This window comes from Pyxicephalus adspersus, chromosome 1, assembly GCF_032062135.1.
Source record: "Pyxicephalus adspersus chromosome 1, UCB_Pads_2.0, whole genome shotgun sequence".
NCBI lineage: Eukaryota > Metazoa > Chordata > Amphibia > Anura > Pyxicephalidae > Pyxicephalus > Pyxicephalus adspersus.
In genome coordinates, this window is record NC_092858.1 from 5,806,467 (window position 1) to 5,831,488 (window position 25,022).

Here is a 25,022-nt window from a genome sequence, read left to right on the forward strand (position 1 = left end):
GGTCCACAATCATGTGACCATGAACTGGTGGTTAAAAAAAAACATTTCTTTATATTTCAATATACAAAAAAAAGAATTACAAGAAACATGGAAACAGAACAATACTTGTCTAATTATTACTCCAACAAAATAGAAGAAAGGGCAGTTTTCATATAAAAGAGTGAAATTGACTATTGTGATCAAAACGCAGGATGTCAGCAGTAGGTTACAATGGTCCAGATGGGAAAGGAGAGTGAAAAAGTTTTATTTACAAATCCTTAGTCAATAACACCACAGAGGATTACTAAAAAACCCTATATTATGTAGCAAACACACTTGATGCAGACGATCGATCAGAAGATCCTCTTTCTCCAAAACAAGTTTGGTGGGCAACACATGGGGAGTTTCCACATCAATACCTCTCCATACGTATTGTAATAGAGAAAGAATTCCTGTAGCTCATAGCACTAATCCTCTCAGACAATAAGAATCCTATAAGACGATTACAAAGAAAAGGGAGAGAAAGGGAGAGTGAAGACGGGACTGAAATTGTGAAGGTCTCCCTTGATTGATTTGCCTATTTATTGCCTAATTCTGTCACACCAAAAAGCTTTTGTGCCAGGCAAATCCGAAAGGGAGATTCGGGAGGGGTGGGCAGCGAAATCTCCTCCGCTGAATGTTACAGAAGTCATATTTAATTAAAAACTGGTTAAGTGTGAAAACAATGCAGAGAGAAATCAGTGATAATGCAGTCGAGAGCTCCAAAGTCGGTTTTGTAGCTTGTTAACCTGCCATCCTGACAGAATTTCATTAATTTGTGTTTTTTTTTTTTACCAGGCCCTGTGTTCTCAAAAAATAACATTATGCTTGTCTCAAACGTATGTGAATGTTGATGAATCTTATATTTATAAGTATGTATTGAAATATAAGGTTTCTGTGGAACCCTAGAGTTCCTCCAAGGGTTGGTAGGGTTCCTTGAGCAAAGAGACATTTGTGCCTTTAATCTCAGTTTAATGGAAACCAATGATCCTCTTGGCTACCTGTAAAGGTGACATTCTTTCTGATGGCCTGCAATGTAAGAGTCCTTCTTCTACTGACCACCACACTAATGTACTGTGAGCTGTGGATATAGTAATTATAGCCAGGATTCCTTGAACCCTAAAAGTTACTTCAAGGTTTCCCCTCTTGGTAAAAAGGTCAAGAAGGCTGGTCTGGAGGAACCCTAGAGTTCCAGGAAACCCTGGTTGAGGAACAATAAATAAAGATGCAGTGACTATTATTAGCTGGTATTTTTTGGGCACAACTTCAAAAATAGGTGTTGGTTATATAGTGTAATATAAGAAATGTGTTCATAAAATGTATTTTTCTGCTGGAGTGCCAGCTCCTTTGGCAATGAAAATGAAAGACCCACCACTGACCAGTCCAGACAACACCATCACACCACCATTAAAAAAAAAAGTAGACACACATTTCTGTTGGTGGTGCATGGCTCTCTTTGAAGCGGACTGTTGCAATCGGCTTTTCTCTAAGCCAGTTCAATTCCCTTCTATTAGAGCTGACCTGATTAGTACAGAAGCTGTTCACTGGGTTTTTGGTTTAGATAATGAGATAACAACCTACAATCGGTTCGTAGGAGCAAAACCTAATTTGCCAAGTACAGTTTGCTTAACACTTTGCACATATAACAATTTTAGAACTGTAATTGGCCTTTTTTTTAGCAGGTTATGCGTTTCCAGTGTTTCCATGGCAATCAGCCTTTAAACACCACCTTGATTGACCGAAAAAACATGCTAACCAGGAGGGAAGCGACTCCTGCCCATTCTTTTATTGTTTACCTACAATTCTCCAGGGACGCGTTAACGGTGAAAGTGCAGTGTATTTTCAGCAACCACACATTTTCAGTTATTATTGCAGTGTTAGGATAATTTTAGATGTGAATTTTTATTACCTTTTTTTTTTTTGGTTGTGTATTAAAGAGATCCTGTTAGTGAAGAGTGAAGGCAATGAATATTTACCTATCTGTTAGCTCGTGTGCAAAGCTCCATGGCATGGTAGATCTCTGGCTACAGCAGCTATCCAACACTTTCCATTAGATACTTTCTGCCTTCCATGATCTATGGTTCCTCCAGCCAAGTCCTAGGACCTAAGTGCCATTTGAAGAACCCTAGTAAGCAACTGTGTGGTTTAATTTTTGTGCCATAAGTTATTCCATAGACCCTCCATAATTTTAAAAACAAGCCAAAGATGGCCACATCAAAGGACCATTACCGAAAGTCTTTGGCCAGCTTCAGATCACGTCATAATTAAGATGTTATATAATTAATAAGAAACTAAATATTCAGCATACTAAAATATCCATATATGTAGTAAGTAAATATGGCAAAATTTTTGCTACCTATACTTTAAGATTTCATTGGACCACCTTTAGATTTGCCATGGTATCATTTTGATAAGCTCATGCAACAGTACATCATTTATTCCCATTCCTATTTCCATTGCATTTTTTTTTTACAGAGATCTTGAATTGATGATGGGAGAATCCGAGTGCTGTGTAAAGTGTTCTCGAGCACATCCCAAAGAATCTCCATTGGGTTCGGCTCTGGACATTGTAGTGGTCAATCTAATGATTTCTCAGGCTTCTCAGACTCAGAACCACTCTCACAATTTTAGCTCGATTAATACTATCCATTGGTGGGAGCAAACATGACATTGCTTTACATATCCCAGCATCAGGCTCCATTTTAATAAGCATGCACATGATTTTAGGATGGCGAGATAAAAAAGGATAATGGCATTCACGTAGAGATTCTTTCAAGATGGCAGCAGCTTGGTGGGAGAGTAGACTGCCATACACCATAACCAACAATAAAGGCCGACAATACTGTACAATGAGCAATTTGAAGGCTTTAGTGATAATTTTTAAATGCTTTATGTGCTCTTGACAGTTCCCCAAATGTAGTTCCACTTTAAGAATGACGAATGAGCCTACAGGACTTTTTACATATATTCAACTTCCCCCTATTACAACACTGACTGATATGACAAAAGGCCTGGCTGTGATCTACCACACTAAGCAATATTCAAAATCCATTCATTTTTCCTATTGCTGATCAATGGGACAATGAACTTGGTCTTCCTGTGTGTTCAAACACACATCCCTGTATTTAATAAATTGTAATCCCAGCCTCGTCTCACTAAATCGATAAGACAATGTGCATTGAACGCTGTAAAAAGAAGGAGGAAAACATTTAAAAAAAAAAAAGGAAGCGGTGAATGGGTGTCCGAGTTTGCAGATTTCAAAGAACAGCTCTTGAGAAGGAGACTCGTTGCCAGGGGCTGTGATTGGCTTTTGACCTCCCTCTATTTCAAGATCTGAAAAAAGCACTTGTCCTTTCGCAGCTATCACAAGGGGCCAATCCAGTGAGGAGAAAAACGCAAGCATTGTAAAGAAAAAAAAAAGTGGACAGCCTTTACAAGGTTTCTGAAGTCATTTTTTTCCCCTACAGATTGCACGTTTGACCTTTGACAATATTGTGAAAACAACTTCAATAGCAAAGGATTAAGGAAAAGCTAAAATCAAATCAAGTCCCCAGAGTGACCAGGCATGGTACGGGGCTATGTCAGAGCACAGGACAGGTCTCTTTTATTTCCTGAAGTTAACAGCCTTTTCATTAGCGTGGAGGACCGGGCATAGGGAACAATTATTATGCAGCTGATCAGTGTTTGCTCTACTCTTTAGAAAAGTTTTTTAAAAGCAAGAACGGGATCAAAAGGCAACTCCAAGCAGCAAGTTAAGTTGATCGAAGTACTGCTAAGGTTTTTTAGACATACTTAAAAGTGGGAACGTTCACTTGAATTTTAAAAATCTCTTTAGACATATAGGATCTTCCATTGACATGACTGGGATACTAAAACATCAGGTTACCAGACTGTCATCCTCACCCTAGTCACACCACTTGAGATAGCTGAAGCTGATCTCTGACCAAAATACAACTCATCCTTACCCAACCTTTGACTTCTGGCAGTTTTACTCATCTAAGGCCACAGTCATTTAACGCTCAAGCCCAATCTTTCTTGGTTTACTTTTTCAGATGTTCACATCATTGCTGGTGTATTGTGGATACTACCTGTTTGCTTGCCAGTGCATAGGACTTTAATGGAGAACATTAGCAGCAATGATATCAGGAAAAGCACACTGTCAGGGGCCAGCAAACATAAGCAGATGAATAGTGGTTGATGAGTTAAGTAAAGCTGCCAACAGACCTTAATTGGAGATTATAGGTGAATATTCATTCATTCATTCAAGGTAAAGAGTTGTTGGGTTTAAGACGTTGGAGTAGGGAGCAGTCCTATATAGTCTTTCCATTTTAGATGGGAATTAAATAATACCTAATGCAAAGACTTGCTTTGGATAAAGTGGCAAGAAGCTAAAGTCCCCACTTGGGATATTCGCCCTTAATATTTGTCTTGATGGCCATTGTCAATAGGATAGAAAGTGGCAGAAAAATCAAAAAATTGATAGGGTCACCAAAACCTTCTAAGATAACCAGGAAGATCAAGTTTACTATTTCCTTTTTTGTGATCTGAATGCTCTTCAATAGTTTCACCACTTCAAATTCCATAGTCAGTGTCTTCATAGAAAAGTAATTACATCAGCAGGATATCATTGGCGACCCCGTTAGTCTTCTGTAAATACGAGCAATATAAAAACTTCAGTTCTCCTTCAAACAACAGGAAAAGGGGGCCATCTGCAAATCAACCCACATTTGGGGTGCTCTGTCAGTCTCTATGGTTTCATGGGACATTCTGGACATTGAAAAGAATTGATTTACCAGAGCAAGCTCCTTTGAATGGCTCAACCAAGCATGAGAACCAAGATTTCATTTTGTATTTTTAGCACAAGGGTGATAAACATGAAGAACGAAGTAAAAGAAAACATGTATCCTCTGAACTGGTTCTTCCTATCTGGCAATATATTATTGAATCTAGTAAGTACCTTGCCTATAATGAGACATTACGTGGCAGAGAAAATATTGATGCATATGTGCCTTTAATACATCCACAGTCAGCCAGGGTCCACTTTTGATTCAGCTCCATGTTAGATACAGGTGATGTTAGTTTTCTTTATCTTTGAGAGCAATGATTACCTTAATACCATTCCATTATCTTTCTTGTCATTACTAGGAAGTGTATTTTTTTCGAACAATTCCGTGTAATTATGCTTTATTCCATAAATGCATTTGAATGTTCCTCTCCTTTTAGCAGAGGGGAGCTGAGACAGATGTAGCTTTTCACTGTGTGGGCTTTAGAAGTCTTTATAGTCCTCCCACAACTGCTGCCCTGTAAGCTAATGTCAGAGACCATCTGTTATTGTTCTGTATATGTGAATTAGTTGTTGAAGAATAACCTGTTATTGTGGCATGGTATATATGGAATAGTAAAAAACAGATGGCCTTATGAAGAAGAGTACCCGAAGGAAGGAGTATACCTGATAAAAAGAGAGTTGTTGTCATCATGATTTACGTGATGATTTTCCTAAGCCTGCATTTGTTTAGGGAGGACATAAGATGATGTAAATGCAATATAGAATGAAAAAATATATTGCGTTTGTCTATGTATATTATATATATATATATTTTCTGCTCAAAAATAGCCGGTGGTCACTGAAAAGAGACGGTTGTGCGCTCAGTTAGAAGAGACTGGGGAGAATATGTATGTGTATGCGAGGGGTGCTGAGAAGTTCCTGGTTTTGCACCCTTTCCAGATGAAATAGAAAAACGAGAGTGGGGGCATATGAGGGGCACTAAAATAACAAACAGTTTTATCGCAAACACCTGATATTTGCACAGTTACATACTAAGATATTAGGCTGTCATATGCCCCCACACTCATCTTTATATTTCATCTGGAAGGGGGCAAAGCCAGGAACTTCTCTTGTATATATATATATATATATATATATATATATATATATGTTTATATAGAATATATTCACACACATAGATACATTTTAGACAGTTAGGGGCGTGGTTGGTTAGAGGGGACTGGGGAGAACAGGTGTATATATATATAAATAGACAGTTGTATGTTGCCAATCTTATGGCAACAGTGTGCTACTCCATCATGGTTGCACCCTGTACATGTGGCCGCATAAATAGCAGTTTAGTGTGAAGAAACTCAATTGGTCTGCCCAGATCCCCTGAACTCTACACTGATGAACACTGATGAATTAAAACACTGAATGCATGCCAAAATTTTTGACCATTGATCGTTTTTTTGCCAAATGGCCACAGATTCCCACATTCAGACTGCAACATTCTGAAGAAAGCCTTTCCAGAATGGAAATTGTTGGTTGCATGAGATCCGATTCCATATTGCTCATGGTTTTAGAATAAGGTGTTTGGTGGCCAAAAATGTTGGGTATATAGTATTTCTATACATAAGACTTAATATATGGATAACATTAAATCATTCTCAGTCTCTTACTCCTAAGGCTCTCTGTGACTCGCAGAGAGAATAGTATGATGATGTCATGACATCTACAATAATTTCTTCCTGAATCCAAGCCGCAACGGGCAGAACCACCCTTCTAGGGATCTGCAAGGCATAAAGAAGCTTTCTAAGCTGCCACTTTTAAGTAATGTAAACCATACCCAGACAGAAGTGTTGATCTCTATTTTTCGCCTCTCTCCTGGAGAATTTTGAGACAAGACAGCCTTATGACCTTACAGAACGGGGTAACCAGCTAATTTTATACTGCTGCAATACTGATACACACTTTTCTCTCCGGATGCACAGGTCGCTTCGAGAGCTCTTCACGCCCCTGAAATGAAAACCCTACAGCAAGAAGAAGTGTGAACTTCATCCGCCAAATCCTCGTGTGTTAACGCTGTGTGTGTGGCCTTCGGCACGCCATGAATTTAACATGAGAATTCATTTACAAAGTTTGGAGACCTCTGAGGCCCCAAGGGAGGGAGCCCGGCCTCATCACAAGAGTTGTTTGATCAATGAGATATGACAATGTCTGGAAAGATACATTAGACGCTCTGCAGGAATGCCAGCACACTGTTGCTGCTAGCGGTTGGAGTCGATCCATCGATGATTATATAAAAGGCTGTATCATATTTAAAATCTGTTTAGTCAACTGCAAGGAGAGTCTGCTTAGATGAGTCTATGGCAAGATGCAGCTTCTGGGTCAGTGGATGAGGCAGCTGTAGGGATGCTAATCATGATCCGTGACAATGTTTAAAGCTGAACTCCAGGCAAACAGCTAAAAACACAGATGAGGTATTTATTTTTCACCTGCCAAAGGATTGGTATGTCTGTTCATCCAGCCCAGAGATTTACATAGCACTGCCCTACAGCACTTCCCTGTCTAGAAAAGAAGACCAAATTAAGGCACAGTGGCGAGACGTTTGATCCCTTTCGGGTTTTAATAACGGTTTGTATCTCTGCTGGAGAGTTTTACCCCTCTCTATTTACTTGGTGACCATTATTACTAGGATTGAATGCAATGCCCAGCAAAATGGGCCCACAGACTACCTGTAGAGAGCTACAGGGGCAAGATGGTCACAAGACCAGTCACCCTGCAGGAGACGAAAGAGCAGAATGACCGGTCTATATCACAGGAAGCTCCTGCACATTTTGCACTGCATTGCTGCACAGATGTAGAAGAAATGCACACACAGCAAAATCCAATGAAAACATTATTGACTCCTATTGTTTATCCAAGAGTTCAGTTTTATGCTACGTGCAAATGATGACTTTCTGTATTCCGTTGTTGCTGTTTCCCCCTTTTTTTATTCCTCCTGGTGATGCGTTGTTGAGTTTGTTGAATATGGGGCAGGGCTAAGTTTGACTTTTGTAGGTCAAGTCAATATTTACGTATAACTTCAGCTGCTTTTCACTGAATCCAATGACCAATTTTACAATTGTCTTTTATTAACTATAGCCATTACATATGCATTTTTCTCATATGCCAAGTCATAATAACTAAGGATTGTCAGGCGATCATGGCTTTACAACAATAAATACTGTAAATGTTGGTCCCAAATTTTGCTTAAAAACATTCCTTGCCAAAGAGAAGACTATCATTTATTCTTACCTATAGAACAGTCATGGCCAGTCCAGTTGGGGTCACATGTGCACACACCAGTCTCAGAGTGGTACGTCCCATGTCCAGAACATTGGTCAAGGCAAGTGGCTCGTGGGTTCTCACAGCTTGTTCCACCCCATCCAACAGCACAATGGCACACTCCTTGTACGCAGACTCCCCGGCCAGAACACGTGGGGTCCAAGCAATCAACTAAAAATGAAGCCATAACAATGATATTATTAGTAAATAAGATAATAATACACCATTGTATTGATAAATGTGGTATTCTGGTAACTGCATGTGGTGCAGTAATAATAGTATTCAGTACGTGAATTTAGGATTTAAATATACTTGTTCCAACACATTGACACCCAAACCAAGCTGCCCAGAAAAGAGTGGGAGAGGTTGGGACAAACCACATTGAGATGAAATATTTTTGTGGTTAGATTTATTCTGATAGTAAACTGATTTGTACATGCATGGGGTAAGTTTGGTTACATTTTCCAAATAGTCTTATTTAATTGACTGATGACTTTGCAGTTACCCGTAAGAACTGCCTTAGGAATATTAATGGCCGTGCGTCCAAAGTTGTTCCCATCCCACCAATACTTCTCCCTTTAAGGCCCGGTGAAGAAGTCGTTTTAATTTTGGCGCACTTAGCTATGCACCAATTTTCTTACATGTCCCTAATGACTTTTTCATGAGCATTTTATGCCCATCTGTTTGACTTCTATACTGAGAAATCCATAAGACTTACTACAGCTGCACCAAAACAAAGCCGCTTGCTTCAATTAACCACACAAATGAGAACAGTGCTGCGGACCTCCATTTATTGTATTTTTATGGGGGGAACGGCATGAAATCCGGATGTAAAAGCAATATTCAGGAATAAAGCTTCTTTCTCCTAGGGATGGGGGGTGGAAAGAGGCAGCGAGCTACAGCACAGCAGATGGGATGACCATAGCGAGTTGTGTAGCATCTAACATATGACAAGCAACCATTGCAATGCCATTAATCATTTCCTCCGAAGGTCAATGGGAAAAAGAAAGACAGGTTCAAAAAAAAAAAAAGAAAGGGTCTCTACCACATCCATGGGCCTTTCTGCTGCCTCAGCTCACAGCTTCGGGATTAGGAGACGGGAATGTGTGTGTCAGACCTTGCCATTTATCATAATCCAAGTCCCATTTTTCATGTTGAAATGAGAACCTTTTGAAAAGAGTTTGGTGACAATGGCTACTTTAACTCCCCCTCTCGCTGACCGAGGTTTGCCCTGTTTTGTGTGGTCAGGGTTTATGCAGAATTGGGAGCAAAATTTTCTTAGCCTGCCTCATTTTCTTGGTCGAGTCAATTTTAGAGTGAATGGGGGCGAGTGCAGAGGTGCTATGGACAGCATCTACCAATGGATTTTACTAAATGTGTGGATTTGCTGTAAAGTTTTCGTACACCATGGACAGCATAAAAGTATCAATGAACACAGACTAACTTGATCAAAAACAAAATGCAAAGTGTAGATGTACATGAGAACAAGGGGAAGAAAAAGAATGAAAAGGGGGAAAGATGGAGGGACAGAATGAGTGAGAGGGAAAGGGATAGAGACAGAAATATGGAGAGAGAGAAGGGGTAAACAGGTAGAGAAAGACATGGGGAGTTGGGGAAGAGATGGAGGGAAGAAAGAAGCGGTGGCGGAGATGGAAGGCAGAAAGAGATGGAAAAATGCAAACACATTAAGAAATGAAAAGTTAAAGAAAATGGGACAAAAATAGGCAGAAAAGATAAAAAAATAATACATACAATGACATATACCATGGTTTTCTGTAAGTAACCCCCAATGATCTATTTTACCTTCTTCACAGTTCTCTCCTTTGTACCCGGGGTTGCAGATACAGGTGCCCATGATGCAGGTGCCATGATTACTACAGGTGACATCAATGCACTGGCTGGTGGGCACATCGCACTCGGCTCCTTTCCACCCGCTATGACACAGACACCTTCCTTTCATGTACTGGCCATTTCCGCTGCACAATACAGGGCAGGATGCTAGCAGAAAGAGCAGGAGGGAAAGTTAATTTCAGCAGCAAAATAATTTCTCGCCCTCCACTATGGCTCACCCTCTTCCCAGGATAATGAATCAAGGGCTGAATTATTCCATGGCACAAATCACTTCAATAATTCAAATGGTAACGTTTTGCTCTGAGCCCTCTGGCGGGAAAAATGGCATTGCGAATCGGGATAAAATGACTCCATGCCATTATTATGCATCGCTTCAATTTTTCCCTCTTCTTAAATTAAAGAGACGCTTATGCAGCATATAAAATATATAAGTTACGTTGGAATGTGCATTTTAAGGTTCTTGTCATTTCTTTTCTAAAAGTTTAGCTTTTAGGAGGTATGTTCCCTACACAAAGAAACTCAGCAACTGCTTGGGTTTGAACTAACAAAAGTAATACATTTCATCATGGAAGTGAAGCGCAACTAAAAATCATAGCCTTGCCTGACCTGTTCTTTGATTCTGTTGCCAATAAGTCTTACAGGTCTTTTCCCTCCCTCTGCCATGACTGGACAGAGAAAAGAAGAAGCAGCAGCATACCTATCTCTCTGCTACTCTACTTCATTATTAGTCTATCCTCCAACAAATCACAAAGTAGTATGGAGGTACTCTCCCAATGGTGATATCATTATCAAGCAATGTTTATTTTACCCTTCCCCTGTTGATCCCTTTTCTATACATCCTATCTTCTACACTGCGAGGAAAATTCCCTTTGTAGAACCAGGAGTCTGCAACCATGACCAATTATAGGGACTGCAACCCCATGCAGTCATAAACAGCCCAAAAAACTGCAAGCAATATTTAAAATCAAAAAGTCTGTAGTCCATTTTGCCACCCTTAAGCCAGAAAACTACTAGACATCACTAAGTCCTTACCTCGTCCACAGTCTGGGCCAAGGAAGCCTAAAAAACAGTGGCAGTTTCCAGATATGCATTCACCATTTCCATAGCAGTTACTGGGACAGTCATCCACCGATTCTAGAAGATAAAAAAATATATAAACTTCTATAATCTTGTACTCTCATGCTGTAATTTTCAGGGGTTCACTGCAAAAGATTCAGAATATAAGTGTTTATATCAAGGTAATTAAGCTAGCCCTAAAGTGTTGGAAAGGTGCCAGTCCTAAACATATATGATCAAAATACCATTGGTAGCACTCAACAGCTTTTTAGTAATGGTGACCCCCAGTTTTCCCAATTGGAGCTCCTGCAAGGTATCCAGCACATGGGAAAGTATCCATATCCAACAAATACTAAATATCAACATCATAAACATGTCATTGCACTGAAATCCTGATGACCCAATCTGCTCTGAAGCCCATTGGAGGTAGCCTCCTGCTTCACTGACTATGGTGTCACTTGATTACAATGGCGGACTGGGGGAAAAAAAAACATTCTCTCTGCAAAGCAAAAATATGTTTCATTGCTGGCAATTCCCTGAGCGGAGCATCAAAGGAGGATTTTGCAGGCTATCATTTCGGAGACCATCAGAGTTAAATAGATGTCAGGCACAATTGTCGGGAAAATAACAAAAAGTAGAGGCAGGAACTTGCTTTTTCCATTAGAGCACTGTGAAAGGCTAGGAGGTTACAGCACCTATTAATTTATTGAACTGGTCTGCATTTTCCAGTCAGTCCATGTGATTGTGATCACTGGGTAGAATGATCGGGGATGACATCACATCATATCCTTTCATGATAGCCTTTACTGGATGGACGGCAGGCCGGTGCTGAATTCCTAAAATGTAAATCCAGTTGTCACATCTCTGCCTAATTTGATGCCTGTATATCAAGATGTGTATACAGAGTACCAATTACTGTATTGTATATGTCTATTAATATGGAAATTAACATCACACCAAAACTAAAAAATAAGAATGAAAAAAAAACAGACTTCATACCCAAAGCAGTTGGATTTTGTATTGAATTGGTGGTATGAAGCTCCAGTGCTTTGGCCACCAGGTAAGTATACGTGAAAGCTAGGTGACAACTACCTTTGTGGATCTCCTACACCAACTACGTCTGCTCATCATGCACTTCAGCAATGGCTGAAAGACATTTCTTAGGGATCGGTTCCTTGATAGGATCATACAAGTGTAATATTTTCTGAAATGCACACTTATAGCCTCCATCAGAAGTCGTAAGATGGTGACAACACAAAAGCACAAACTAGGAGAAGGACTGTTGATGTCCTAGTGAAGGAGGTGCCTGATCTATGACCTTAAAGAACAATTGCAGCCAATATATGAACAAACCAAAATAGATTTACCATAAGAAGTTACCTGCTCTGTTGCTTCACCCCACTGTCCCCATCCTCCATATGTAGAAACAAACCCATCTCTTGTTCTTTGGGTATATCAGTATATCAGTCTGAACATAGACTGACATTCACACATGGTTGATCAATCACTACCATTTACAACACATGCACCTGGAAGGTTTACCTGCGGAGATTATTTGGTGAATATCTGTTTTATAAAGTATGCCACTAGTGACATTCGTTTAGGATTAAACATGGCAAAGGAGGCAGCTTTCCGTGGCACAGTTTTGCACGCTAAGATTTTTAGATGGATTGGTTTTACCGACATGTTCTATTTCCCACCCGACCTTACTGAATAATAATATAAGCAGCATTGACTTCCATTGATGATGGCTGGACAAAGCACAGCACTGAGGTGAAAAGCTGTATCGGAAGCAGACAGACAGCCCTCCTAATCTCCAGTGACCCCCATATCCCATGTATGAAAGCCGCTAACTTCGAGCAGAGCCGAACAACACACATGGTACGTATTAACACTGAAATTCAAGACTTCGACTTGGCTCTCTGAGCTCTGCGTTTCCTTTAAGTGGCTCCTGACAAAGCAGACATGTCCGATTCATATGGCATACACAGAAAGCGTAGCATGCTGGGAACCGAGAATAATCCTCCTATTAGAGCATTTAGTGCAAATCCGAAAATGTGCATGTAATATCTAGCATATGCCATTAAAAAGGGGGCCACATTGGTCACAGAGTGCTGCAAAGTCGAAAACAGCTCCAAAACATTTATTAACAATGCCATACCGCTCCCATCTAAAAATCTGGACTTATATTTCCGCAGCTGGTGTCGGCAAAGCGGTACAAGGCTGGGACAGTCTGTCTCTGGATTTGGCCTTTGATTTTGATTGTAAAAAAAAAACAGTCCGCCACAGATGAATATTCTGTTTTTAACTGCTTACTGCCAAGTTGATTCACCCACCAGCGTCCTATACCTTATAGAAACTTGGGCAACAACAATCTACCAGGTTCAGTACAAAGTTGCTTGCTCATGGGTCTTGGAAGTCATGGGACTTCTTTGGATACAAAGTTTTTATTACTTCTAGTACAAGGCCTTCTACATACGAGCTTCAGCTTAGAAACTGTTTCTGAAGCAATCATCTACAACTTCAAAGAACCTTTGTTGAAGCCTTTGAAGAACTCAGATTTATCTGCCAGGGTCCTCAATTATAATTAAAATTTAAAGACCAGTTCAACCCATTGGTTACCCAGAGGATTTTATTGAAGACACCCTGTCGGGTCAAACTGCTGAATCCTATATTGTCATAAGGAAAAGAGGCAGAAACAATATTTGGTGAGGGAAAAGTGCCTCTGACATATTTGAAAATGTTGTAAAAAATTAGAAACACCAGTGAGGTGAGCTTACTGAATTTTGAGTTGTTTTTCTTCTTAAGGCAGTCATCAATTATGCTTACTGATTCCCATATCACCAAAGACAGCCCTTCCAAAGACAGACCAAAGCATTAATTGCTTTGGTCAACACTGCTCCAAAATGGTCCACCTCAAATTATATCAGAAGAACTAAACTGCATTTGAATACTACTGGGCTGGAGAGTTCATCCACCAAAATCAAAGCCTTCATTGATCTGAATCTTAAAGAGGAATACTCTACGTCAACCAACCTTAAACCATGCTTACATTACTATTTTGGCTTATGGGATTTTCTGGCTGTTGCTGTCAAGAAACGGAATGGTTGGACCACTAGTCTGGCTGCACTATTTCCCAGCCTGGTGAATTGGTTCCACTGGATAAAGGTGATCACAGGATGAAGAGTGAACTTTTTTTGTTTTAAATACCCCAAAAAACTCTTTAAATATATACCAAAAATATAAACCTTCCTTCTTGCCAGAGAAAACAAACCCATTGCCTAAATTTCCTGATCTTCCCTCCAGGCCTTCTCAGTGGACATTTATGAATCCGATGAGACAGTCGAAAATGACCTTGTTTATTATTTCTTATACAATATGATCCTTTTTTTCACTGCCAGGCAAGCCATTGTTCCAGAAGGCTCAGCTCCTGGGGATTCGAACCATGCCGCAGATTTGCATAGCAGGTATAAGACGTATTTTTACTATTCTCTTATCTGGAATAATACAATCAGCAGCTTGCTGGAGAAGAGGCTCAATGCAATAATGGCACTTTCTTAAAATTCAGATCCTAACAACACATTGTGCCCTTGACAGATGCAACTATTTTCTGTCTTTACAGCCCGTTCCTCAAGCCTTTTTTATTTTTTTTATTTTACCATTGTGTTAGTCTGGTATAAATGAGGATCAGAATATAATTACTTTCTTTGTATGGAGATTCCTTGGTTTCAAAGAAGTAAATTCAGAAATCGTTATTTTCTGCACCTTCATACAATGGCTTCCATTGCTAGATTTTCAAAAATGAAAATATTCTTAAAGTTAATAGGGAACGGGGAATGTGGCATGGGCACCTCCTTGATCCTGATTGACTCTTCTTGGCCAAGCAAGCTCGAGGGAATATTTACTGGAAGTTTTCGGAATGATTCCTAGTGCTGCTGCCCTCGAGACTGAAACTTGCACCATAGGCACCAACAGGCAGCTCTGCATTGACCGCAGTCTAATAAGGTCTGTAGGTTTAAGGATTGCCCTGCCCCTCTCTAATCAAAGATTGTTCTCTCTAATCAAAAACAACTTTCCTTCCAGGCCATAATCACGTTAAAAAAAATGGTCACATCAAGTACTTCTTTCTCTAATTAAAGACAGCATCGGGATCATGAAGAAACTTCTTGCTGGTACCTATGTGATTGGCCCCTGGCTAGCGAGACCACGAACAATGCTGTCCTGTTGCCAACGACCAACATTCTGTAGAATTTGGGGCCAGTAAGAAGTTAATAAATAGAGTTTAATGGCCTTGTATTAAAAAAGAGAAATAAATTCATAGTCAATAAAAACCCTCTTGCTGACTTCAACTCATGAAAAAAAACTTGCCCCAGCTTGTCACATAAAGAAATGTCCAGGCATTCCGGTCACATGATCAATTCTGTAAGTGGAATCGGCCAGTTCATATCCCACTTCTTATATAGCAGAGATTATATGACCAAAATAAGAATTGGACTGGACACTATATGACTCCAATGCAATTGTTTCTTATTTTTTGAATAATGAAAAAGAACACCTCAGCAAACTTATCATTAACCAATGCTTGCACAATTTTGGAGCCACCATAAAAGTTTTAAGGTGGTCGGGTCATGTGTGTATGGTTGGCTCCATCTATCCCCACTCCTATGGGTCAGGGGTGGATGAAATAAGTTGGAAGAGTAAACCACAATCACAGACAATACCAAGTAGGATGCAGAGCCTGATCATATGAAGGCAATGATGGCGATAGCCGCATATCAGATTTCATTATATTGATTATATGAAGAAAATGAAATTAAAACACAGGCTCCTATTAAGATGCGGGCATTCATTTTAGAATGGTGCTAACATTCCTCGTACATGGAAGAGCAGTTCTAACACAATATCTGTGCATGTAATAACATATACACACTGGAGTGCCAGGCTGCATACAATCACTGTCCAACTAAGGTTCCAACAATCTAACAGCATTCCAGAATGGTCCTCATGACTACAGGACACCCCCACAATCCAGCAGGACACTTACAGATGGACGTCCAATGACCCAGAAGCCCCGGAGCTGTTCTGAAAATCTGTCCTTGGAACGCACATTCAGCTCTGGCAAATGGAGGCTGGAACTGGCGACAAACTGCACTATATAAAACCCCGCAACATCTTTTCTGAGACGTTAATGTTCCCAGTAAGCATAATCCAAATTAAAAACAAGAGCGCCCAACAAAACCCGCTGATTAAAGTGGATTTTGGAAATTAAAAAAAAAGAAAGGCAATTAACATTTTTATTGTGCTTTTTTTTCTCTTTCTTCTTCCACTGTGTTCTTTACTCAGCTTTCTGCTACATACTGGCTGATTTGATAACCTAATCAGACTTAACAATCCGGGAATCTCACAGTAAACTGAAGGCTGATTGCTGATTGGTAGCTACAGGTTAGAATCCTTCGGCTATATTAAATAAAAAAAAGAAGAGGCAAAGGTAATACATATATATTTGCCTATTTACATATGTATTCAAAACTTTTCTGTTGTGATCTGTCACAAGTATTCCTTCCTTCTATTGAAAATTTTACCACTCCATGCAAGAAAACAAAATATAAATCAAGTTAAGAGTGGAAGCCTTTATATTGAAACTGAAATAAGAAAAAGTGCAAAGTGTAAAAGTGAATATGGCAAACTTCTGTCTGTAAAGTAGTCTCATAGTGTCGGAACTGACGGAGAGTGGGGGTGATCTTAAGGCACCACATAAACTTCTGCCATGTCAGGTAATAGGTGAACATAACTACAACTACAGGTTGGTCCGCCTCTGCTCTCTGTTCACCGGTTGCACGTCCAGAACTGTTAATGCTGCAAGGAAGCATAATGGATCAGTGATTTCTTTAGGTTCAGTGGTGGTGGTGGTAGGCCAGCCCACCACCCAGCACTTTTCAGTAACCACCCGACTATTTATGGGTGGTTACTAAAAAGTTGGGTCAGGGGCCAAAAGCCACATACAGCTTTTTCACACCCAGCTTAAAAAAAATTTCTAGAGAGAATACTATAGATGACAGCTTAACCTTATGGTAAAAAGTCCCTACTGTAGAAAAAGGAAGCATGGAGAACAAGGTATTGTTGAATAGAAATGTATAATGTTCTACGAAGATCAGTTCTTACCTCTATAACCACTTAAAAATGATTTTTTTGGCATAAATAAATAAGCATAAATAAGCTTTAGTGCAACAGATGCTGCAAAAGTGAACTACCCAAGATCCAAACTCAGAATGAACATGCTTCATTTTAGGTATTCTGGATCAGCATACTGCTGTCCACCCTTTGCTTCATTTTTGATGAGCATTTTCATAATGTTGCCTACTTGATACCTTTAAGTAAGCCGATTAGTGATTTTTTTTCCTCTCTCCAATGTTCGCATAGTGTTCAAGAGAATGCTAATGAGATATGGGATTTCATTAGCAAATGCACCACCCGGCTTTGATGTAGACCACCTTTTAACGTCAGGGAGATTTACCGGAACCAAATCAATCCTTATTAACCTGGCTAGATCAAAGGAAGGAAAAACTCACAGTTTCCAGGATAAACAGCAGATGAGCCAAAGAACGTGAACATTGGCGAATATTATACAGATATTACCACCCTGCCTGTCGTGTATTAGTGACATTACCAGCCAGTGGAGTGTTTAGAAAAGAAGATCTGAACACAACTAATGTCTGCTATTTGATCTCTATTCTACTTTTTTCCGTCCTGCTTTGATTATAGAACACAAATGCATATATATCGCATTCAAATTCTATAACTAAAAGCCAGAGGCTAGATGTAGCAGCAGGGACCAGGCTGGAGGGTGCAGCTAGTCAGTCAGTGGTTTCATTGCCAATAATACAGAAAATAAAGTATGTTGTAAGCAGTCAGTACTAATTAATTAGTTGGAGTACTGTATAGCTGATTTTACAAGTTGACTACTCATTGGGCCTTATTTATTAAAGCTCTTCAAGACTGGAGAAGATAGACTATTGTAGAAGAAACTAGGTGATCCAGCAAACCTGGAATGGATTTCTTAAAAATGATTTGCTATTAGTTGACAAATGCTTTAAATCCTGGAGAAGATCTATTCCAGGTTCTCCCATGATAGTCTATCTTCTCCAGTCTTGGAGAACATTAATAAACTAGGCTTGTTGTGTAATTTTTGTTTAAAAGCTTGTGGGCCCTTGACCATATTATCTAAACCTAATCGTCAATAGTTTAGGTGTAATCAGTCCAGGGTACTAGTACAGAAAACAAATTAATTCTCGATCAGTGTTGACCTGAGCTTTTTAACGGGGGAACCCTTGAAATAACTTTCAGGTCTTCAGGGAACCCCTTCTATAATTACTATATCTACAGCTCACAGTACATTAATTTGGTGGTCAGTAGAAAGAACATATCTTACATTGCTGGCCATTGGGAATAATGTCACCCTTAAAGATAGCCAAAAACATCATTGGTGTCACTTAAACTGACCTAAGAGGCTGCCTATTGCTCAAGGACCCCCTAATGACCTCTGGAGGAACCCTGGTTGAGAAACACTGTTCTAAATTGTGTGCTCAAGTGCCCCTGTCTACAAAACCAACTCCATAAAGACGTGGTTGGAAGAGTTTGGTGCAAAGGACCTTGAATGGCCTGCACAAAGCCCTGACCTCAACCTTACTGAACACCTTGAGTTTGAATTAAAATGAAGATTGCTTCAAGTACCAGGTTTTCTCATCCAACACCAGAGCCTGACCCTCCCTGAATGGGCACAAATTCCCACAGACACACCCCAAATTTTTGTAGCAAGTCTTCTCAGAAGAGTAGGAATAGATGTAGCAGTAGCTCCATGGTTTTGAAATTGGATGCCCAACAAGTTCATATGACTGTGCTAGTCAGGGGTTAACAAACTTGTATCCATGAAGTGTACCCAATTCTTTTTTCCATTTTTGTGGATAAATTGTTGAGAAGTTCAAATTTTGGTTGGGTGCCTCTAATTCCACTAAAAAGAATAATTCCCCTACAATGTCTTGGTGACCATCATCACTGGGACTAAGTGATGGGAAATCGAAAATTGTACAGCTCTCACCAGCACAACTGATAAGGGCAACCTACTAATTAGCAAATTTAGTTTGATAACAACTGTCCCCTCAAAATATCCCCATAAGAATCCCAAACTCTACCTGCAAAATTTGGGCTGATGGAGACTCTTCCAAGGTCCATGTGTTTCAGTGGCAGTAATTGGTTTTCCACCTGGGAATGTTTCAGTGAATTTCGGCTCTACCACTTCATGAATAGATAGCTTTAAGTCTTTCTGTAAGTTCTTGACCCTTCAGGTCATTATTTTTAGGGCAGCTAGCTAGAGATTACAGAATTATAAAAATCTGAGAAAATGGCAAAGTTTGAGAACCGGTGAAGTTTGTAAAACTGAATTAATTTTTATAATCTTCCATGTAAATAGTCCCCATGGTCAGTTTCTGCTCATTAGGAGAAAGGTATAAAAGAGTTATGAATTTTTTGGCTGGCACATTTTTGTGAACGTTCTGTCAGAGTCAGACTGTGTACTTGGACGGCATGTGGGAGCCGTAAATGGTGAGATCGCCAAAAGCTCCGGCTGTGAGTTATTGCGAAAGCAGAGTCCAAATCTTCTCCTCTCTGTAGGGGATGTAGGTGCTGGAGGACGTACTTTCTACATCAAAAACACTGCGTTCTTGTACAAATTATTTGGTACTGATTCATATAAATTCATGAAAAGGCAATACTATGCAAGCGCTGATACTGGTTTATTTCCAAAAAAACTACAGCTTTTCTTCATAGAATGTTTCAAGATTACTGACAAGACTGAATACTAATCAGGAGAAAGACAAAACAGCACAATGGCAAAGCCAAATATTTTATTGTGGCAGTGCTGAATTCTTTAAAGTGAAACTATATTATATTATGCACGTCCACATTTATCGTAATTTTAGGATATAGTTTTTACTTGTTTGCAGTTTTCAAGTTGACGCAATCATGTCTGAGTCATGTATAACCACAATCTCAATTCATAAACTGGCTTATATGGTGGGGATTATTCCACTACAATATTCTCCCCAGCCCTTTTTGCAGGGTGCACCACCCAGCACTTTTCCACCCGGCTGTTTTCAGGTGGTTACTGAAAAAGTGGGTCACAATAAAGGGCTGCTACTCACCTATAGCTTCTTCCAACCCAACTTTCCCAAAAAGTATAGGAAGTCTACAGATGACTCGACAGCTCAGCCATGGTAAAAATGCAACCTTCACTGCAAATACGTGTATGGTTCTCTTTTTCTGTACCTTACAGGCACCCCAGTGTGACTTTAGTCTACTTAAAGAATCATTCTGCCCAATTGCTGTTAGCCCTCACTGGACTCATAGTACTCCTAAATCGAAGGGCAAGATGTCAAAAACATTATGTGAGCAGAGTTTGGTCTAGGCATAGGAAACAACAAGACTATGATACCACATGAGTGGGCTAAGACATGTAGGGAAAAAAGAAGTAGAAGGTGGGACAGCCTAAGGAAAAAATGATGGTACGGTTGGAGGTGGTAGTGGTGGTTGGCGGGGTTGATTTGGGATCCTAAAACAAAACTTTTTGTTGACTGCCCCTTTCAGTGAAGTCAATATTGTCCTCCACAGCTTGAGGATTTAGCTCCAAACCAACAGGGCATAATAAAGAGAAAGAAAACCATTGAAAACTGGTATATTAGGAATATGATGTGTGCAGTGTGCCCGAGCTTCCTTTGAAGTAACCAACTGTCCATTTGGATGATTTCCTGGAACTTAAGTCATTACTCTTATATACTAGCATATAGCACATGGTATGAGTGTACTGCCCACTTTCACCAGGAGAATAGGGTACTTTAAAGCATTTCCAACCAGTTTACCATCATAACCTGACCATACAAGACTATAAAGAGAATTAAAAAAAAGGTGTGAGACTTCAATCGGAGTTTAACAGACAGTACAAAGCTCTGCAACTTGATGAGTTCACTAAGTGGAAAACCTACTCATGCTCCAGCAATGGCTGCTGCTAGATAAGCTTTCTGCTTGATACGGATACCCCGTCCTGAGCCTTTGATGTGACTCTGGCAGGCGGGAAGAGCAAAGTCAAGTTCACAGGCTGATCCAAGCACTTATCTAGCTGCCTTCTTAGCTTTTATTTAAAGCAGAGGAAAGGCTTGAGCTCCGATTTTCTCCCTTTACTCTAAATTTCACTGGCTTCCGGCACTTTGACAGCATGACCCGATGATAAAACATTAAAAAAAATGTTATGTTCTGCAAAGCCTGAGCAGAATTATTTTAATTCAAAGTGTAAGGTGAAATCACTCATAAACAAAGATATAGAAAGGTACGCTCCCCATCATGGAAGTTGTGTTTGAAGTGCACCGGTGTTCGGACTATGAATAAGTTGGAGCTTACACCGGGCTGAGGACTGTCTTCCAGCTGCCCTTTGACACCCCTGGGTGTCTGAATGGCCAATCACCAGACACCAATGCTACCATGAGATGCAAATTGAGTGAGCAAAATGCCACTCTTGCACTTGAAATACCAAGATCGAAAGGATTGGCTTTCATTGCCTATAGTTCTCTTGGATACCCTGAATATTCTAGCTAGCAAGGGAACATATACGCTTTTTGTTGTATATATGGTTTTATTTATTTTTTTTTCAGTTAAGTCTGTGAAAATGTGGAATCGGCTCGATCAGGAAGTAGTCTCAGCAACTTCTATAGATCGCTTTAAGAAAAAGTTGGATGATTCCTAGAAGCACAGAATATAACTGGGGATTAAGGCATTAAAGTAAAAATAACAGAGATCCAGGGAACATCCAATTGCCTCATGGAATCGGGAAGGATTTTTTTCCCTTGTTGGAGCAAATTGTACCAGAGGTTTTTTTTGCCTTCCTCTGGACCAACTATGTCTTATAGGGTTTTATATCTAGGATATGTTTATTTCCCTGGTGGTTGAACTTGATGGACTTTTATGTCTTTTTTCAACCTAACCTACTATGTAACTATGTAATTTCCTAACCCTTTGTCTCTTTCAGGGTTTTATTCCCACTATAAAGATGTGGTGCATTTTACTAAATGCACATGCATTTCAGTGTATGTTGTAATGTATTGTGTTTGGCAGCCTGTTTATTTGAATGGGTTGCTAAAGGTAGCCCATTGCAAGCAACTGTAATGCATGTTTGCACATTGTCAAGTGTTGTGCTAAAGAGACTTAAGAAAATCCTTCCTCTAATCTACACTGGACTGGTATTCAATGGTGGCCTTTTATGATAAATGTAAGAAAGGGTTTACATTTTTTTAAAAATTGTATTGATATATGGTATGACAAGGTAACTTTTATAAATGTAGCGTAGCTGGTATTGCCAGAATTGTCAAGGGGACTGCTTGACCTTTTATCAATAGGCACACTACAGCCCCATCCGCTGGCTGGCAATACAGATTTGATATACAGTACTTACCCGCAGCATCTTATATTTGAAAAAATAATCATTAGAAATGTATGTTTTAGCACTACAAATATATACAAGAACTCTGTACAACAACAGACTTTCTTTCACTAAGAACTGCAACAGCTGTAGTACCAAACACAAAAAAAGTACAATATAACCTGAAACCCAGACTGGATTTTATTGGCGCTGCAGGTCTTCAATGCAAATAAAGATGACGGTCTTTAAATGCCATCTGCCTTTTATTAGTGTCTATCAGAGACATTTGAGCTCAGGCCAGGCATCTGTTTTCCTGTCACTTCCTCAAAACACGAAATAGACATTAGTACTGGTCCTGTGTGTACCTGTCTTTGAACATAATTGCAAAAAATATACAACTGTTATCTGACCGATCGCTGCCTTGTTAAGAGCCCGGGATAGGGAGAGGAATTGCTGTATGATAAATGGTGTGGTTAATTCATGGCTGCCTATTAAAAACAAAAATAAATCATCCAAAAAGTAGTTCCATAAAAAAATGAGAGCAAATACTCCCCTGGCTGCCCGCTCTGTTAAACAGCCCTCAAAGAAAGAATTGTTCACTAAGGCTTGTTTTGACGTTGGTTGACCAAACTCTTCAAACTTATGTGTTTATGAAGTTGGCTTCGTACAAAGGGTGCACAATCATTCTGGAGCAGAAAAGGGCCTTCACCAAACTGTTACCAAAATGTTGGAAGCACACAGCTGCAGTTGGTGTTCCAAATTATGCCAAAGGTATTCGGTAGGGTTAAGGTCATGCCACCATGTTGACCTGTCTTTATGGAGCTGGGTTTGCACACCGGGGACATAGTCATGTTGGAGCAGAAAACAGCCTTCACCAAACTCTTACCAAAATGTTGGAAGCACAGCTGCAGTTGGTGTTCCAAATTAAACCAAAGGTGTTCAGTAGGGTTAAGGTCATGCCACCATGTTGACCTGTCTTTATGGAGCTGGGTTTGCACACCGGAGACATAGTCATGTTGGAGCAGAAAAGAGCCTTCACCAAACTGTTACCAAAATTTTGGAAACACATAGCTGCAGTTGGTATTCTAAAGGTATTCAGTAGGATTGGCACCACAATGACCACTTAGGTTCCTGTCTTTATGGGGACCACCATGGGGACAGTCATACTGGAGCAGAAAAGAGCCTTCACCAAACTGTTGGCACAAAGTTGCAAGAGCACTAACCATACCCTTCATCACCTGAACTCAATTGTTTGGAGAGGGTCCACATAGTTTTTGCCATGGTCCAGTGCCCATAAACTCTTAGCCGTATAATGTATTTGTCCACAATGCGGATGATTTACTAAAGGTAGTGTAAACTTTCCTCATTGCTGAAAAGAATAAACCTCTGCACATTACCGGGAGTTTAGTAATGCCACCAAAGCCAATCAAAAGAGCTGACGCTTCTAAAGCCAGAAGAGGAACTGAGGAAGATGCTGGTTCGGCCAAGAGAAGCTCACAGATGTTGCATTGTTGGAGGTCACAGGATTTTTTTTTTCTCAATATATTTTAAAATGTATCTCCTAAAGCAGCATCGATTTTTGTCATTTATAATAGCTGATTCTATTCTTTTTAATGTCACATGTTCATAATTAATTTATTTCAAACATATCACATTAATAAAAACAAAATAACTAGACATCAGATTTCTTTGAATTTTTTTTTTTAATACAACACCTGCACAGCACCTGAGCTATTTGCAGTTGGAGCGAATCTGATAACCATGGAGAGAGAGACATGTTCAGCCGCAACTCTGTGTAATGGTTGACAGTAAACTTTGAAGTTATGCTGATGTAAATACCACGCATAATCTCTTAATACTCACTGAATGATGTGTTCAGCTTCTAACAGTAAAAATGCGAGGATATGAAAAACAAAAATACACCTGTCGCATAAAATCTACCAAGATAATTTTTTGTGGGTCTGCAAGCAAACCATAGGTATGCCATAGTTGTAAAACTCGCTGTGTTTTCTAAATGTAGGCAATCTGAGTCCGAAGCCTATGCTCAATCAGGATAGATTCTAACTCAGGGCTCTGCTATCCACCCCCCACTATTGCAATAGTCAACAAAAGCACCAACCCGGCTAAATGTATAAGGGTTGGCATAGGTCAAAGCCAGGGCTGAGGTCAATGCTTTAATTCAGAGTCCCACTGGAAAATGGGGCTTCCCAGACAAAAAAGAGTTTATTAGTAATATCGGATCGGATTAGAGCTAGGCTTACCATACAAGTTCAACTGCACACAACTAGTCTCAGCCACTAGCCAGGTTCAAATCTGAACCAGCAAAACCATTTCTAATTTAGTAATGAGATGGGTTTTAATGGAAAAAATAAAATAAATGGTTAAAGAAATACCATGAAAAGGAGCCACCTACATGGAGCACGAGTAGACCTCTACATTTCCAACTTGATTTTGGAACCAACTTCAATGCCAGTAGTACACGTCAAAGCCTACAACATCTGGACATTAAGAGAAGGATGGTGGCTCCTTATTAAATTATTA

At 39.8% G+C, this 25,022-nt stretch overlaps 1 protein-coding gene across 4 annotated transcripts in view; it reads right to left on the reverse strand.

The window, feature by feature from the left end:
* The window catches only part of TENM4 (teneurin transmembrane protein 4), a 152,310-nt gene that overhangs the window by 77,243 nt on the left and 50,045 nt on the right, over positions 1 to 25,022 (reverse strand). For all 4 annotated transcript variants that reach the window (XM_072401489.1, XM_072401479.1, XM_072401470.1 and 1 more), the window contains 3 exons: positions 10,997 to 11,098; positions 9,917 to 10,111; positions 8,084 to 8,284 (listed from right to left, as the gene is read on the reverse strand). In XM_072401489.1, the coding sequence (XP_072257590.1) occupies positions 8,084 to 8,284; positions 9,917 to 10,111; positions 10,997 to 11,098 (498 nt within the window). The remainder of the gene's footprint in view (positions 1 to 8,083; positions 8,285 to 9,916; positions 10,112 to 10,996; positions 11,099 to 25,022) is intronic.